Raw genomic sequence first — 16,862 nt, 5'->3', positions numbered from 1 at the left:
GTTTCCCATCGGTTCCCTGACTTATGTCCCCTCTGTCAAAGAGCAGCATGTTCCAGATGGATACTGCCCTTTAGCCTGAAATGTAGATGAAAAAAACAGGTGGAGCCAATCTGCAACCTGAAAAGGACCACAACCAAAACTTGTAATGAGTGTAAAATATATCTCTTGTCTTTGAAAGCTATGAGCTTTTAGAGTTTTATTAAATAACAGTATACACAATCTATCAAAAGTTGATTATACACGAGCCACTCATAAAACCCTACTTTGAATTTCAACTTTCTTTTTTTTTTTTTTTGCGGTACGCGGGCCTCTCACTGTTGCGGCCTCTCCCGTCGCGGAGCACAGGCTCCGGACGCGCAGGCTCAGCGGCCATGGTTCACGGGCCCAGCCGCTCCGCAGCACGTGGGATCTTCCCGGACCGGGGCACAAACCTGTGTCCTCTGCATCGTCAGGCGGACTCTCAACCACTGCGCCACCAGGGAAGCTCCTTGAATTTCAACTTTCAACTCAAAATGTTGGGATGGGGTAGGAAGCAGGGAGGAACACTTAACACACACTCCCCCCTCTCCATCATACTTGTAAGGGAGGACCAATTAATTCCCATTCTACAGACAAGGAGAATGAAGCCCTAAGAGGTAACCTGTCCAAAGTCACACCTAGTAAACTGCATAAGTGGGCCTCCAGAAGTCATGTGACTTTCAGGATACTATGCTACTTACCCAGGAACACATTTATCAATCCCTGTGACAGAAACTTCTTCCCCCACAATCCCCAAGTAAAATGCCAATGAAAAGGCTGTTAATTAGCTAAAATGATACAGAGGTATATAGAAAATTCCTGAAAAGAGTTTCAAGATGATAAATTATACCAAATTACTTGCACATCAACCTTCAGATAGTATTTAAGCAATATTCCTCAAATTGTATTGTATCCCATACTTACTAAAAGAAGTACACACTGGACTAATGAATTCGGAAAATTATATTCTCGGGACTTCCCTGGTGGTGCAGTGGTTAGGAATCCGCCTGCCAATGCAGGGGACACAGGTTCAAGCCCTGGTCCGGGAAGATCCCACATGCCGCGGAGCAACTAAGCCCAAGCGCCACAACTACTGAGCCCGCGTGCCGCAACTGCTGAAGTCCGTGTGCCTACAGCCCTTGCTCCTCAACAAGAGAAGCCACTGCAATGAGAAGCCCACTCACCACAACGAAGAGTAACCCCCGCTCGCTGCACAGCAACGAAGACCCAACGCAGCCAAAAATAAATAAATTTATAGAAAAAAAGATATTAATGTATGACAGTCGATCAACTGTCTGAAAAAAATCATCCTATCATATTTTAGGAGTTCTTTAACTCTAGTGTTAGTGTTTTGATGGGATGCATCTTAAATCTAGCTTTACAGATTCATGAACCTGACCTCTTTAGCTTGCCCAGAGCTGATTAAGCTGAAAGAATCTGACTCAAATTAATCACTGAAAAGACATAAATGTGTAAAGGTAGTTAACTTACTATTTTAAGAGTGGGTAATTACCACAAGGGGTAGAAATTACTTTATGCAGGAAAATTTGAATCCACTGACTAGCTTTGTGACCATGTCCAAGTCACCTAACCTCTCTGTGCCAAAATGGGGATAAGAGCACTTACCTTCACAGCATGTTATAATGATAAAATATTAATATTTATAAATCACTTTGAACAGTGTCTGAGACAAGGTAACTACTACGTAAGCATTAAATGATGCTCAATGGTCAACCTCCATAAAAACGTCCACATAGGGGACTTCTCTGGTGGCACAGTGGTTAAGAACCCACCTGCCAATGCAGGGGACACAGGTTCAAGCCCTGGTCCAGGAAGATCCCACATGCTGCGGAGCAACTAAACCCATGTGCTACAACTACTGAGCCCACATGCCACAACTACTGAAGCCTGCACGCCTAGAGCCTGTGCTCCGCAACAAGAGAAGCTACCACAATGAGAAGCCTGTGCACTGAAACCAAAAGAAGTCCCCACTCGCCGCAACTAGAGAAAGCGCACGCAGCAACAAAGACCCAATGCAGCCCCTCCCCCCAAAAAGAAAGTCCACATAAAATACCAAATTAGCATTAAAAGGTTCTTTACTGAGCATAGACTTAGTGGGTAAACAACCTCTGATAAAACAACTCGAGGAACAGATTCTCACTCTAGAGCAGCGTTTTCCAACCTCAGCAGTGTTGACATTTTGGGCCAGATGATTCTTTTTGTGGGGCAGGGAGAGGTGGGTAGACTGTCCTGTCCTGTGCACTGTGGAATGTTTAGGAGCATTCCTGACCTCCACCTAACCAGACGTCAAGAGCAGCCCCTCAAACACCACCACCAGTTATGACAACCAGTATTGTCTCCAGACATAGTCAGATGTTCCCTGGGAGGCAAAACTGTCCAGGGTTGAGAACCCTTACTCCGGACATCTGCCAAATTGAACAATTTGCTCCTGTTAGCTGTTCAAGAACCTCCCTCCCTCCCTATCAGTGATGAGGCCCAGAGAATAGTGGCTCCTATTTCTATTTCTCCACACATATTAGTCATTCAGATTTTTTTTTCAAAGAGGTTACAAAGTGATCAGTTATAGCTGTATTAACATAGACCCAGTTCTTGCTGGGTTTTCAGAAATTACACCCTCCTCTTCTAGATTAGATAATGTCAGCATCAATTTATCCCCATAAAACAAATCAGTTCTTAGGGTAGGAACCTCTGCAGGTGGCTAATTTAACCTATTACATAATTTTCGTAGTTTAATCTTTTTTCCTACTAATTTAATTTTCTCTTCACATTTTGCATTAATTGTAGATCCCCGTAAGTCAGCATTTGACTGAGGCAGGGGAGAGGGTCATTTATTTTGAAACTCCAGCATACAACTATAATACAGGATAAAATAAGGGGTTGAGAGGATGAGACTATCTACTAACATTTTACGTTCTGAAATAAATTTGCTATATGTCAACTTTAGGCACTGAGCCAGTTTTTCACTGTGCTCAAACAAGTGAACTTGCTACAAACTTGCTTGATTACCAGGATATAATGGCATTGCTTATGATGGCAACATTCTAGAAAAAGCAGCATAAATAATAAATCCCAGTAAACTACCCCTGACTTTGGATTCGTTTTTTTCTTGGCATCTACACTGATTAGATCTTATTAATTCCCAGATAAACATCTACAGGGCTTTGGAGTATGTTTGTTATAAAAAGGGTCCATTTGTAGTGTATGACACATTAAAAACTGACAGTTAAGAATGTTTTATCAGCTATCAGTTCCAGGTCCAAGAATGTTTATTTTTCTGTCTATGCAGCGTTGTTAATTTTTTTTTTTTCTCTTCCTTTTGGCAGTCCCAAGCAGCATGCGGGATCTTGGTTCCCCAACCAGGGATCGAACCCACGCCCCTTGCTGTGGAAGCGTGGAGTCCTAACCACTGAACCACCAGGGAAGTCCCCAGTGTTGATAATTTTAATAGGCCTATAACAAACAAGTAAAATGAGCAAAGTGTTAATGTAATAAACATCAAAATGAATAGCTAATAATCGAGAGCAAACTTCTCTGATGCTATGAATTCTCATTTTAAATGAAAAAATATTAAAATAATAAAAATAATGATATAAAATAGTATCATAAACCCATTACATATTAACAAAAATAGCATTTATACGAAAAATACTATTTACCAAAACATAAAAAAATTAGTGAGAAAAGTGTGCTACTTTACATTTTTGCAAGTCTTTTTTTAATTTTTTTTTAATTTTTTTAATTTTTTATTTTTTTGCGGTATGCGGGCCTCTCACTGTTGTGGCCTCTCCCGTTGCGGAGCACAGGCTCTGGACACGCAGGCTGAGCGGCCATGGCTCACGGGCCCAGCCGCTCCGCAGCATGTGGGATCTTCCCGGACCGGGGCACGAACCCGTGACCCCTGCATCGGCAGGCGGACTCTCAACCACTGTGCCACCAGGGAAGCCCCTTTTGCAAGTCTTTTTAATGCGTGGTTTAACAGAAGACAGATTATCATATATGCATTCAATCTATTGCCATAGTATCACATGTCATGTAGCCTCTGGAAAACGCCACTGTATACTTGTGATACAATAAGTAAAAAGGCAAATAATGCCTTAGTATTATTATGAATATAATTTTGACTTTGGGGATTCTCTGAAAGGATCTCAGGGCCTCCCTGTTCAGGGGTTTAGTACCAAATTTAGAGAACAGCTGTTCTGGACATTTAAGGACTTCAAAAGTCTACTTATCCACAAATGTATCTCTCATTAAAAAAAATAAACATCAACACAGTCCCAGGGTTTTTTTTTTGTCTTTTAAGACACTGCACACTAAAACAAAAATCAAACAAACAAAATACTGGATTAGATTATCACTCACAGATAATCAATTTAGGGAAGGAAAATTCTGAACACTAAGCCCATTTAGCACCATATAATAGTGATTAAGAAAAGTTTGAAATCCCAAAGGTCAGCTCCTGGTGCTTTTAGTTTTCCCATCTGTAAAACAGAGACAAATGTTTTCATCTTACAAGGTTTGATGAGGATTAAATACTATGTAAAAATAAATTAAGTGCTCAGCACTATGCCTGCATGTAAAAGCTTGATCCGTGTTACCTTTAGCTATAATTATCGTTTTAACATGTCATAAAATATTAAACCTGAGACATTTGTTCAACAAAACTATGTCTGACCAAATCAATCCTAACAAAATGCAGCAATTACTCCATATTTACCCTTCAGTCATGTCGCTATAAGAATTTAAGTCAGATATTGGTTTAAAATATAAAATAAGGAAAAGCTTTTAAGAAGAATATAGAGAGCTGGGCTGTTTTTGAAAACACGAAAAAATTATTTAAGATGCAAAAAGACCTGTCCAGAAAAGTTCATATTCAGTAGTCTAACTTCCTTACTCACAGATTAAGTTCCATAAGTTAATTTCTGCAGAACCATACGGAATCGTTCCTGACGAAACCTATTCTATAGGCCTGCAAACTTTTACAAATTATAAACGATTTGAATATTCATCAACTTTTTGGAGAGTGAGGACGGTAAAAAACAAAAACAAAAACCCGAAGGACCCTTTCTCTCCTTCCCTAACCTGGTTCCCAAGGAGTCAAACTTTAAAGCCACACTCCCGAACCATAACAGTCCCAGAAACCTCATCTTTTCTGGGGTATACACAGTGCCTCACAGTGTCCAAATCGCTCTTCACTACGGCAAACGGAAGAATATTAAAATACCCAGAATTGAGAGTACCTGCTTTTAAAATTCTTGTCCTAAAAACTAGGCTCAAATGACTGTTTCCACACAGTCACTCGAAATCACTTCTGCACACAACTGTATGATTCCTTATTCACGCCGCAGTAGCACAAAGAGGAACCCCGGCAAGCGGATCAGCAGAAGCTCAAACCCGCTGGCCAACACCCTAGCGGAACGCACTGCAGAAAGCGGCCGGGCTCTGGGCGGACCGCGCCGCTCCCAAACCATCCGCACAAACAGAATTTTTAAACGCACACACACTGCACCTGCAACGGCCGCCCAAAAGCGTCCGCAAAGGGAAGAAGCCACCGCCTCCCGCGCCGCCGAAGGAGGCGGGCCCAGCGCACCCCGCGCGTCCCGGCCCCTCCCCGCGGCTGGGCCGGCCCCCGGCGAAGCCCCCTTCGCCCCACCCCGGGCCAGGGCCCGCCCCCAGCTTCCCCGGCCTCCTTCCTGTGGGAAGTGCGGCTCCTTTCGCGTCCCCCACCCTCTCGGCTCCGCCTGGCAGCTGCTCCGCCGCCGGGCACGGGCTAGGCTGGGCCCGCGAGCAGCGTCCGGGAGGAGGGTGCCGGACCCTCACACTCGCGGGTGCCCAGACAGGCCCGCCTCTGGCTGCGGGCCTTTTCTGGGAGCAAGCCGCCCGCCCTCCCCCTTACCGCGAGCGAGGTCTTACCTCGCCACCAGTACGTCTTGGACAAGTCGTGCCAGGTCTGATGCTGGGTGTGGTGAGTGCCGCCCGGGCCTAGGTGCGCAGCCTCGATAAGCCCCCGGCGCCGGTCGGGCTGCAGCACCACCTCCAGCTCGGCGAAGGTCTTGCGGTGCCGCTGCCTCCGCTGGTAATACAGCGTTCCGTCGCGCACCACGTAGCAGGCGGCCGCCTTGCGGATTTTACGCTTGACATTACCCTCGGTGCCCGGCGCGTACGGCTCGCACTCGTTCGTCAGGTAGCGCAGGATGGCCTGGTAGCTTTCCTCGCTTGACATCGCTGACGGCGGCTCCCCGAGGGCGCCTGTCAGTGGCAAGGGAGGAAGACAGCGCACTAGTTCCGGGCGGATGCAACAGCAGTGGCGGCACTGTAGGGAGGACTGGCTGTGTCTGTGGTGAGTGCTCTTCGAGGGCGCCCGCACCGTGGAGGGAGAACTGACGAGTTGGTAACCAAGAGGAACTGCACTTCTCCAGCGCGCGGGATCCGCTGGCGACTGACAAAATGGCTGCTGCACCACCGGAAGTGACGCAAATCAAGGGCAGTGGGTGAGGGGGCTAAGACCTGATTGGAGCGCAATGGCTTTCTAGCTTGATCTAGCCGACCAAGTGACGTTAGGACTGCGGACGGACATTTTGGTAGCGGGTAGGCCCTTCCTGGGAAATCGAAGTGGTTTTGAGCAGACATCTTAAGTCCTGGCAGTTTCCCTTTTTGTTTTTCCCTTCTTTCCCAGGATCTGAGCACGTGTAGGAGGCGGTGGTGGGCAGTTGTTAATCCCGTCGGAAATACCCCAAGGTGTAAAGGAGTCTTTTTGACCCCGCCTACGTTTTAAGACACCCGGCAACATAAAAGCGCCAGATTTTGAGGCCCCTAGTATAATATTAGCCACTGGATGTAAGACCAAAGAAAGCCCTTTCTCATGGAAATGTAGCTTCCAGTTAAGTGTTATAAAATCTAAATCCCTCCGTGATAGGAGTTAATGTAATTTCTAAGCGACTGCTGGTTCCTAACTACCCATGGAATAGTCATTTTTCTGGAATGATCAGCTTATGTATTGACGATTTTTTACCTATGAAGGTAGTCATGTTGGCAAGGAGTGAGGAAGATCAGCTAGCAGTGTTTTCTTACAGCTTTATTGGCATATATTTTTACATAAACTTAGGGGAAAAAATTCTCCATTTTACACCCAACATATACTGAATGCACAAAAGGCCGAGGCGGCTCAGACTGCGCGGTGCTTTATTGGAGCCTGAAAACTCTGGGCCAACCCTCTCCTCTCCCAGCCTAGAGTCTGCAGTCAGAGTGAGGTGACCCTTTGGAGATAGGTGTGGACAGATGGTGAAAACAGTGGGCTCAAAAAGCAGGATGCGGGACTTCCCTAGTGGTGCAGTGGTTAAGAATCCGTACTTCCAATGCAGGGGATCCGGGTTCTATCCCTGGCCAGGGAACTAGATCCCACATGCAAACTAAGAGTTTGCATGCCACAACAGAGGAGCCCACGAACCGCAACTAAGACCCAGCGCAACCTAAATAAATGAAATTAAAACAACAAAAAAAAGCGGGATGCACTCAGTTCCCCGGCACTTGGGGGTGGGGATTGCAGGAATTTCCAAATGGCCCGGTTGTTTGAGGCAGTTGAACATTCTAGCTGTAGGTACATGAGCTCCCAGGCCCTGAGGAAAGATAGAACTACCAGGCCTTAGGGCCACTCATTCCACAGACTACAGCTGGGTGAGGGAGGAATTAGAAGATGGAGACACACCCCTGCTCCCAAGGGGTGGGGCACCCAGAATGGATTTCCAAATCCACCCTCCAAGGGATGTATATGTGCTGGGCCAGCACCACCAGTTTTGCTGTGAAATAGACTTCCTTTAAAACTAAATTTAATGTGGGACTTTCCAGGTGGTCCAGTAGTAAGAATCCGCTTTGCAGTGCAGGGGATGCGGATTCGATCCCTGGTCAGGGAACTAAGATCCCACATGCCGCGAGGCAACTAAGCCTGCATGCCACAACTACTGAGCTCGCCCACCTCAGCTAGAGCCTGCCTGCCCAAACTAGAGTCCATGCACTCTGGAGCCTGCGCACAACTAGATTAGAGAAAACCCACCACCACAACTAAGAGCCCACGTGCCGCAACTAAGACCCGATGCAGCCAAAAAAATAAAAATTAAAAATAAACCTTTAAAGAAAACACATTAAAAAAAACTAAATTTAATGTAAGTAGATTAAAATTTTAAGTAAACAAGTTGTGGACATGGCTAAGAGAAGCTAAGTTAGTCGAAATCCCTCCACACCCAAATCAGTTTCTATCAAAACACACCCCGTGAAAACCCTGAGAAGTCCACTGAAACTTGGGATTCTCCTCTGTGCCTTTGGGCCAATAGAGAAATGTTTTAGTAAAATGTTTTACACGTGGTCCAGTGGTCTTCCTGAGAAAAGCTAAACTTGCTGTCCTGTGAGAACAAGTATTTAGTGTTTATACTGTCCTGAGCTGCAAGCTGTTCAGGACTCAAAGGTAATCAGAATGGGCAGTTCCATTTTAAGGCATTTAGACGAAAAAAGCAGTGCTTTTAAGGGGACATTTTATTGTGTTCAGAAGTAAGAACATGTAGCTCTGCATTCACGTTGGGTATTTTGACTGGCTTTTAAGCTTTCTCTGTTCACAGCTGCATGACCTCTTTTTTCATATATTTTTTAAAAATCACAATAAAAAGGGTTTTTTCCCCAAACAAAATCTAAGCAAAAGCCAGCCAACCAGCTTACCTTGTATATGTATATTTACTTTATAAACCTTTTCAGTTTTCAAGTCCTCCAAAGACTGTTTTATCCCCAACACCTAGACCAATGCCTGAATTTAACAAGCACCAGATATAATCATTAATTCCATCACCCTGGATAGAATGGAGGTGAGGGGCAGTGTTGATGTATTTTACCTTCACATACTATTCCTATGTATAAAAAGCATGTTTCTCAAGAGGATGTAACTTGTTCATCGTTTCCTTGCAACTTAGCACAGTGTGGTACGTGATGATCTGCTTTTTGAAGAAGTGCAAGCCAATTTTTTTTTTAAGTTTTAATTTATTTATTTATGGCTGTGTTGGGTCTTCGTTTCTGTGCAAGGGCTTTCTCTAGTTGAGGCAAGTGGGGGCCACTCTTCATTGCAGTGCACAGGCCTCTCACTATCGCGGCCTCTTGTTGCGGAGCACAGGCCCCAGACACGCAGGCTCAGTAATTGTGGCTCATGGGCCCAGTTGCTCCGCAGCATGTAGGATCTTCCCAGACCAGGGCTCGAACCCGTGTCCCCTGCATTGGCAGGCAGAGTCTCAACCACTGCGCCACCAGGGAAGCCCTGTAAGCCTATTCTTAACAACAATTACAATTACTATTTTCCTTACCCCATTTATGTAAAAGAAATTGTATTCATTTAAGCTTATTTTCTGGAAGCAAGAGCAGATTATACAGGTGATAGTTCTAAGTAGTTTTAACTCAGCTATAAGCTAATCGTTAAAAGGTGAGATACTAGTGAACCAAAAGGCATCCCCAATATGAAATAAATGTGTCTATTATGGAGAAGGGTAATTTAACAAGAAAATAACTCATTAAGAAGGCTTCCTTTCTGCAGACAGAAGAAAAAAATGCATCTTTTAGCAATCAACCTGGCTAAAATCTATGCAACATCCTAGTACTTGTAGCTATGTAACAAAAAAAGTTTAGACAATGCAGTCTGTAACATGCCCTTATAGCCTCAGCTGAGCAAAGCTTGCATTTAACCATATAGATCTTATTTTATTTACATCATCTTGCTTAACATCTCTCCAAGAGGCTTACATTAGGAGGCACTATTCCCAAGAAATGAACTCTTTAAAAAATACCTAGCTCTTGGACTTCCCTGGTGGTGCAGTGGTTAAGAATCCACCTGCCAATGCAGGGGACACGGGTTCGGTCCCTGGTCTGTGAAGATCCCACATGCCGCGGAGCAACTAAGCCCGTGAGCCACACTACTGAGCCCACACGCCACAACTATTGAAGCCCGCGTGCCTAGAGCCCATGCTCCACAACTTAGAGTAGCCCTTGCTCACTGCAACTAGAGAAAGCCCACACAGCAAAGAAGACCCAATGCAGCCATAAATAAATAATTTATTAAAACAAAAAAACCCACCTAGCTCTTAAATTCCTAACTGTGTGGTTTAGCTATTACTGTGTAGGCTGAACATGCCTAATTTAGGAGTAAAAATTCCACCACAATCTAGTTATAGTCAGATCTTTATTTAAAAATCCAAGCTACCAACTTAGCGTTTTCCACCAACACGGGGAGCAGAAACTTTCACAGGCTTCACAATCTTTTGCTTAGGTGCTGCCTTTGTGGGAGCCTGTAAAAAGACAATATGTTATGTGGCATTATTCCATGTGAGCTTTTGTTTTGGTTTTTTTCCCCCAATCACTGCTCTCTTATGCCCAGATTCTGTTTGTTTCCTAGACTGCTTTCCTAATTATCTGTGTTCCTAATATTATGAAGTCCACCTTTATATGAAATATAAACGAAAGACAAAGATATCAGATTGAAGGAGTTAAGAGACACAACTAGATGCAGTGTGGGACCCTGAACTGTATCCTAAGAACAGAAGGACCAATGCTAATTTTTTGGTTTGAAATTTTTACTATGGTTATTGAAATTAACACTGATAAAAGCTGGGTAAATTCTGTACAATTATAGAAAATTTTACTGAAAATCTAGAATTATTTCAAAATAAACTTTAAAACACCTTTATTTTCCCCCTTTCTATTTCTATATAGCACTAACATACGCATTTGGCTTTAGCAAAGGGACCTCTCTGGAGACCGGAATCACTCACTCAGAAATCAGTTATGGACATCATTTCCATTAGAGCCTTGAACTAAATTCCTTAAAAAAACTGAAACTTTCATTTACCACAATTTGGATTAAAAATAAATCTTTCTGTTGCTTTAAATGAGAAATCCAAGATAATCCCACAATTACCTTTGCAGCAGCCATTGCTGTCTTTTTAGATGCTTGCTTAGCCTTTTTTGCTTCCTTGGCAGCCCTGTGGGGTTAAAAATAACATAAGCAAAGCACTTTACTCCTTAAGGGTATAGTCTATTAACAAGAGGCTAGTGTTTGGGAAAAGTAGAATTAACATATTCCTTCCCCACCTGCAATTATTTGTATGATAAATCCAAAGGATTTATTAACAAATGTCATTAACCACCAAGTCAGCTTAACATTTGTTAGAAATTGTACAGTATCTTTATAATTGCATATAGAATTTCAACAAATCATTTAGACTATAGTATAAACTTCTGTATTATTAAACATGAGTGTTTACAATTTCACAATTCCTATACAGATGCAAGTAACACAACACAAAATAACATGAGATTAAGATTTCTGTGCCTATAAACCCAAACATAACCTAAAATCCATTCCAACAGCTGAAATGCTCATAATGAGAGCTTCCTCACCTGATAGCTTGTTCTCGTTGAGCCTTCCTAACTTCAGGTTTCTGATTCCTCTTGGCCATTATATCAGCAAGAGATGCACCAGTTATGGCCCTCTGGAATTTGACTGCACGGCGGGTTCTTTTCTTTTGAATTTCTTCCTACAGAACAAAAAGATGGGGACCACACTTAGCAACCTTGCTTCATGAATGTCGGGAAGAAATGAAATATATCACATGTCAGAAGGGGGCAAATGAGCTCTCTCTCGGGCCTTTTTTATAAGGGCACTAATTCCATTCATGAGGGCTCTGCCCTCATGACTGTATCACCTCCCAAAGGTCCCACCTCCTAACCATCACCTTGGAGGCTCAGTTTCAACATATGAATTTGGGGGGGAACACAATTCAGACCACAGAAATATACAACCAGGGAGTTCCCTGGTGGCTTAGTCGTTATGACTCTGGGCTTTCACTGCCAGGTTCAATCCCTGGTTGGGGAACTGAGATCCCACATGCTGCACAGTGCAGCAAAAAAAAAAAAAAGAAAGACCAAAAATAATCCATGCAATTATTTGAAATGAAATATACATACAAATATATATTTTTAAAGTATCTATATGTAAAATACTACAATACACAGATAAGTTTTCCGATTATGGATTGGTTAAACCATCTATTACAAATCCTGGCCATTATTTAGAAGAACAGAAAGTTAAACTCTAAGGAAGTTAACTGAATAGTACTTTAAAAGTGATCTTAACAAGACTTTATGATAAAGAATGTGCTTTCGGAAAAAAATTATCAAACCTCAACTCTATTTTGTTTTTACTCCAAGTATTGACACTGGGAGAAATAGTCAAGTTAGAAGATGATTTAAGACAGGAAAGCCACCAAATGTAGGGAATGTCTGGGAATCAAGACAGTACAATTCACACATCTGCTGCAGATTCTACCAAGAAAAAATAAAATGAACTATTTATTAAAGCAGGGATACGCAAAATATCTTAAAATTTTTAAACAGGACATATGGAGAAAAGAGGGCACATTTGTGGTTAACCAAAATGCTTGTTTTACCAATACTTTAAACTTTATACAGAGGTGAAATTTTATTGTAGAAAATGCCAGTATTTACCTGTTTATATTTTTCTTACCTCAAATCCATTTAAAAAATATTTTTCTTATTGTGGTAAAATATATATAACAGTAAGTTGACCATTTTAAAGCATTTTTAAGTGTGTAATTCAGTGGCATTGTAATATTGTGCAAACACCAACTTCCATCTCCAGAACTTTTTTCATAATTCAAAACGAACTCTGCACCCATTAAATAATAGCTCCCTATTCCACCTTCCCCCCTAGTCCTGCCTGGTAACCTCTACTTTGTCTTTATGAATTTGTCCACAACTAGGTACCCCATAAAAGTGGAATCATACAATATTTGTCTTCTTGTGTCTGGCTTATTTCACTTAGCATAATGTCAGGCCTGTCAGCTTTTTAAGGCTGAATAATATTTCACTGTATGTATTTATCACATTTAGTTATCCATTCATCCACTGATGGGACATTTGGTTGTTTCCACCTTTTGGCTACTGTGAATAACAGCACCGTGAACATCAGTGTACAAGTAATCTGTTTAAGTCCCTGCTTACAATTCTTTTGTGTATATAGACTTAGAAATGGAATTGCTAGATCATATGACGGTAATTCTCTTTAACTTTTTGAGAAACTGCCAAACCACTTTCCACAGTGCCTGCACCATCTTCATTCAGCAATGCACAGGGTTCCAATTTCTCCACATCCCCACCAACATTTGTAATTCCTCCCACCCCCACCCCCGTTTGGATAACGGCCACCCTACTGGGTATGTCACATCCCCCTATTTAGAATTTTTCCTTCCTCTGAACTCCCATAATACCTAGCCATGTCTTTCACCCAGGAGGTGCTCACTCACTAAATATTCACAAGCCTCCTGAATACTAATTCTCTTGCCATGACACTCAAACCTTTTCTCAAAAATCTGTTTCAACAACCTAAAAAACCACTTCAAAAAACACAACCAGTTTTAAGAACTAATATGCTGGAAGACTCCACAATATGATACCTACATTGGGAATAATTCTATAAGCATTATAACCAATACCAAGTTTTCACAGAACTATTTAGTTGCCACCACTTGAACATCTTAAACACTTTAATGGTGCACTATAACCCAAGTGAGCTTAATGTAATTTACCTAACTCTGGAAGGGGGAATGCTTTCAAATTTCAACTTGATATTTTTACTGTGAGCCTAAGATGTATAAGGAGGCACTCTTTATATCAATCATTTTCACTTCACTGTCTGATGCTTTTCAGTTAGGAGTACTTTCACACTGTCTCATTTAATTTTAAAAAGCAGTAAATGATGCTCAGAGTTTCAACAACATGAAAGTGCATTTCACTTACCGACTGTCCCTTTTTGTGCTTTCTTCTGTAGAGGACAGTCCAGTTGATCTGACGAGGATTCCTCTTGGAAAGGAATGCCGACTCACATTTTGCATTAAGAAATTGGAAAACCTGTCGTGACAAGTTCAAAGTAGGAGTCTTGAGCTTGAAATTACTAGTGAATTAATATTCTAATTCTATCCTCTCATTTTACAAAACTGAGGCCCATACAGACCAAAAGGCTTGTATCACAGAACTGGCAGGAAACTCTGCGTTTCGCCCTGTCTTTTCTCGAGTAGACAAACCTAACTTCATAACGCAGAAGAGAGTTGGGTGTCAAATTCTGGAAGGCATCTAACTCCTGTCCCTCCCGAGATTCCAAAAGGACCTGGTGCCCATAAAATAGCCAAATACCCCGGTGGCCCACTGCCCTTACACTGGAACATTAATGTTACACAAGCTCCTAACTTCCGACCTGATTTACATTCGATCAAAGCTCAAGACTGATTCACTTAGAGGTTTCTGATCCTAACAATCATTGCACACAGGGTCCCCGGAACAAGCTTTTCAGGGACCAAGGGTGATGTGGTGAAGGATCCCGCCTAGACTGAACGAGACCGGTCTTTCCTTAGCAGCAAAGGTGCGTTTAGCCCAAGCGGCCTTTCACCTTCCCGTCGGTCCTGGCGTAGCGCCTCCCGTGTCCTGGGTAGATCTTGTACCCGCTGAAACTGCATAGCTCGACCCTGTAACGAAAAGCGAAAGCACATTAGGTGGGGTAGGGGATATCTTCGGAAAGAAGAAGCCATGCCTGGGATGCCGGAGAGGCCCTTTGCCCGAAGATGCAAGAGGATTGGGATATAAGGTTCCTGCTTACTTCATTGCTGCTAGCGCCGGCGAGAAGAAAAGATGGCGAAAAGAAGGAAAGGATCATGGGAAAAGCCCTTATAAGGTCGTGGGAAAGCAATCTCCTCCCACAATTCTCTTCCCTAACCCCGGCGTTCGGTGATGACGTCACCTCGCCGGGGAGACACGTCTAGAGTTCCCCGGTGGCCGTCTGCCTCTGGAGTAACTGCGCTAGAGGCCGTTAAGGCTCTACAGGCGGGGAGGGAGGGACAGGCAGGCAGTTGCTTTCTGAGTCATTCTGTCGTCTCTCCTAGAGCTTCGTCCTACTGCAGGGAACGTGAGGTAAAGAGAAGAGGCTCCTCTCTCCCCTCCCTCTTATAGTTTAGTGATGTATAGATGAATACCAATTAGGTAAAACCTAAAATCATATTTTGCCTTCTGTGCTGGCCCATTTCCTTAACTAACAAAATTAAATTGTAATAGTTTCCACATTTGCAAAAAAAATAAGGACATCTGAACTGTCTCTGAGGCCGTGCAAATGGAATTGTGCTTGATGGCGTTTTGCATTAATTATAATTAACGTTCGTTGAGTGTTCTCTTTCTGTGTGCCAGGACTCGTGCTAAATCATATGCATACATTAATTCATTTAGTTTACAAACTCTATATTAAGTAAGCGCCGAAGCATTGCAAAATGACGACTGCCGGTGGCGGTCGATTGCCAGGCTGCCGGCTGCTACCTAGAGGCGGGGGTGTGGGGGTAGCGGCCGGTGGTTGCTCAGGAAACGGTAAAGCCCTTCTCTGGAAAAGGCAGCCCTGCCCGGGCCCACCGGGAAGGCCGATGCCTGGATCGCTTGACCCCTTCTGTAATGCTCGGTACTTCAGCAAATGATGGGGAATGGCAAAAGAGAATCCTTGAATTGTGTGCGAGGCTGGAGTACTTGACTAGGAAACAAATCTAATGATCGGTTTATGCTGTTGTTGGAGCCCATTGGCAGGCTGCTCCAAAGTATGCCTCAATGGCATAGTGGATATTTTGCATTCATGTTACTTAAGAACCGGTAGGTGCAAGAGGGATACTTAGACCCTCCTCTGTGTCCCCTTGGAAGCAGGAAATAAATCTCTCATACTCTCTCGCTGTACTGTACCAGAAGATAGGAAGACATCATTATTACCAGAGATAGGGAATTCAGGGCACAGAAGCTTGTATAAACAAACTTTGATACTAATTTACTACCCAAAGCCCAAACTTTGCTTAAATTCCTTACTAATTATTGTTCCTTTGTCTAAAAAATATACAAGCTGCCTGCTTTTGCAACTTCTTACTTAGGACTTATTTCTGTGAGACCTCTGTGCGCATGAATTAAATTTGGTTAATTTTCTTTTTCTCCTGTTCATCTGTTGTGTGTTGATTTTATTATTAGTCCAGCCACAAGAACTCAAAATGGGTAGAGTAGGAAATTTCCTTCTTCTGGACACTCTCTATATAAGCAACGCACCCTAAAAAGTTCTGCAAATAGGTGGTTGAAGAGATTTAAAAAGTCCTACAAGGTGGCTGACTGATATTAAGAAAGCTGCACATATGTTGGAAACAATCTCAAGAATGAATGAATAGAGATATGAATGGGGTTGAAAAACCAAAGAAGCAAAGGGAAGGAATTTGACAGCCTGACCAACTCTGACCAGCTGTTGAGAGTGTCTGGTATACTTAGAAGACTTTGTCTAAATAGACTACAGGCAGATGGATACCTCAGCTTCCATGGTTTTTGAACTTGACTCTGACATCCATCTAACTTTCTTTGTTTTAAATTACTGGTGATAAAATTGTTTGATCACTTAAAAAAAATCTTTCTGGAATAGTCCTGGCTTCTACAAGCTCCACAAGGCAGAGCTGGATGTGAGTAGAGGGTGGAGCCAAGATCTACCTGCAGGATTTTGGATCTGTTTACTTCACAGAACCCCAGAATTTATAGTCCCTTCCCAAGCATTTTAGGAAGATTTTGTTCTGTCGGTCCTCGAAATTATTTTTGGTCTAACTCCGTGGAGGAAAAGCAGGAGACTCGGTCTTATGGATTTTAGCTCTTTTACTCTTTCCTAGAGCTGGCATTTCAGGGTTCTTTATAACACTTTGTATGTATCACACCTTACATTGTGTTCAAACACT

At 42.9% G+C, this 16,862-nt stretch overlaps 2 protein-coding genes across 2 annotated transcripts in view; both read right to left on the bottom strand.

The window, feature by feature from the left end:
* The window catches only part of ZBTB11 (zinc finger and BTB domain containing 11), a 35,828-nt gene extending 29,332 nt beyond the window's left edge, over nucleotides 1-6,496 (bottom strand). Inside the window, exon 1 of the mRNA XM_079922035.1 lies at nucleotides 5,950-6,496. Coding sequence (XP_079778161.1) covers nucleotides 5,950-6,259 — 310 coding nt within the window. The 5' untranslated portion in view covers nucleotides 6,260-6,496. The remainder of the gene's footprint in view (nucleotides 1-5,949) is intronic.
* Nucleotides 6,497-10,229: 3,733 nt separating this feature from the next.
* On the bottom strand, nucleotides 10,230-14,794 carry RPL24 (ribosomal protein L24). The gene is made up of 6 exons (XM_079922786.1): nucleotides 14,732-14,794; nucleotides 14,525-14,600; nucleotides 13,879-13,989; nucleotides 11,461-11,597; nucleotides 10,979-11,042; nucleotides 10,230-10,349 (listed from the first exon to the last, which is right to left on the bottom strand). The coding sequence occupies exons 1-6, from the start codon at nucleotides 14,734-14,736 to the stop codon at nucleotides 10,269-10,271; spliced, it is 474 nt and encodes a 157-aa protein (XP_079778912.1). The 5' UTR covers nucleotides 14,737-14,794; the 3' UTR covers nucleotides 10,230-10,268.
* Nucleotides 14,795-16,862: the final 2,068 nt, after the last annotated feature.

The sequence above is a fragment of the Stenella coeruleoalba genome (assembly GCF_951394435.1).
Source record: "Stenella coeruleoalba genome assembly, chromosome: 5".
Classification (NCBI taxonomy): domain Eukaryota; kingdom Metazoa; phylum Chordata; class Mammalia; order Artiodactyla; family Delphinidae; genus Stenella; species Stenella coeruleoalba.
This window is presented reverse-complemented; position numbering and strand designations above follow the sequence as displayed.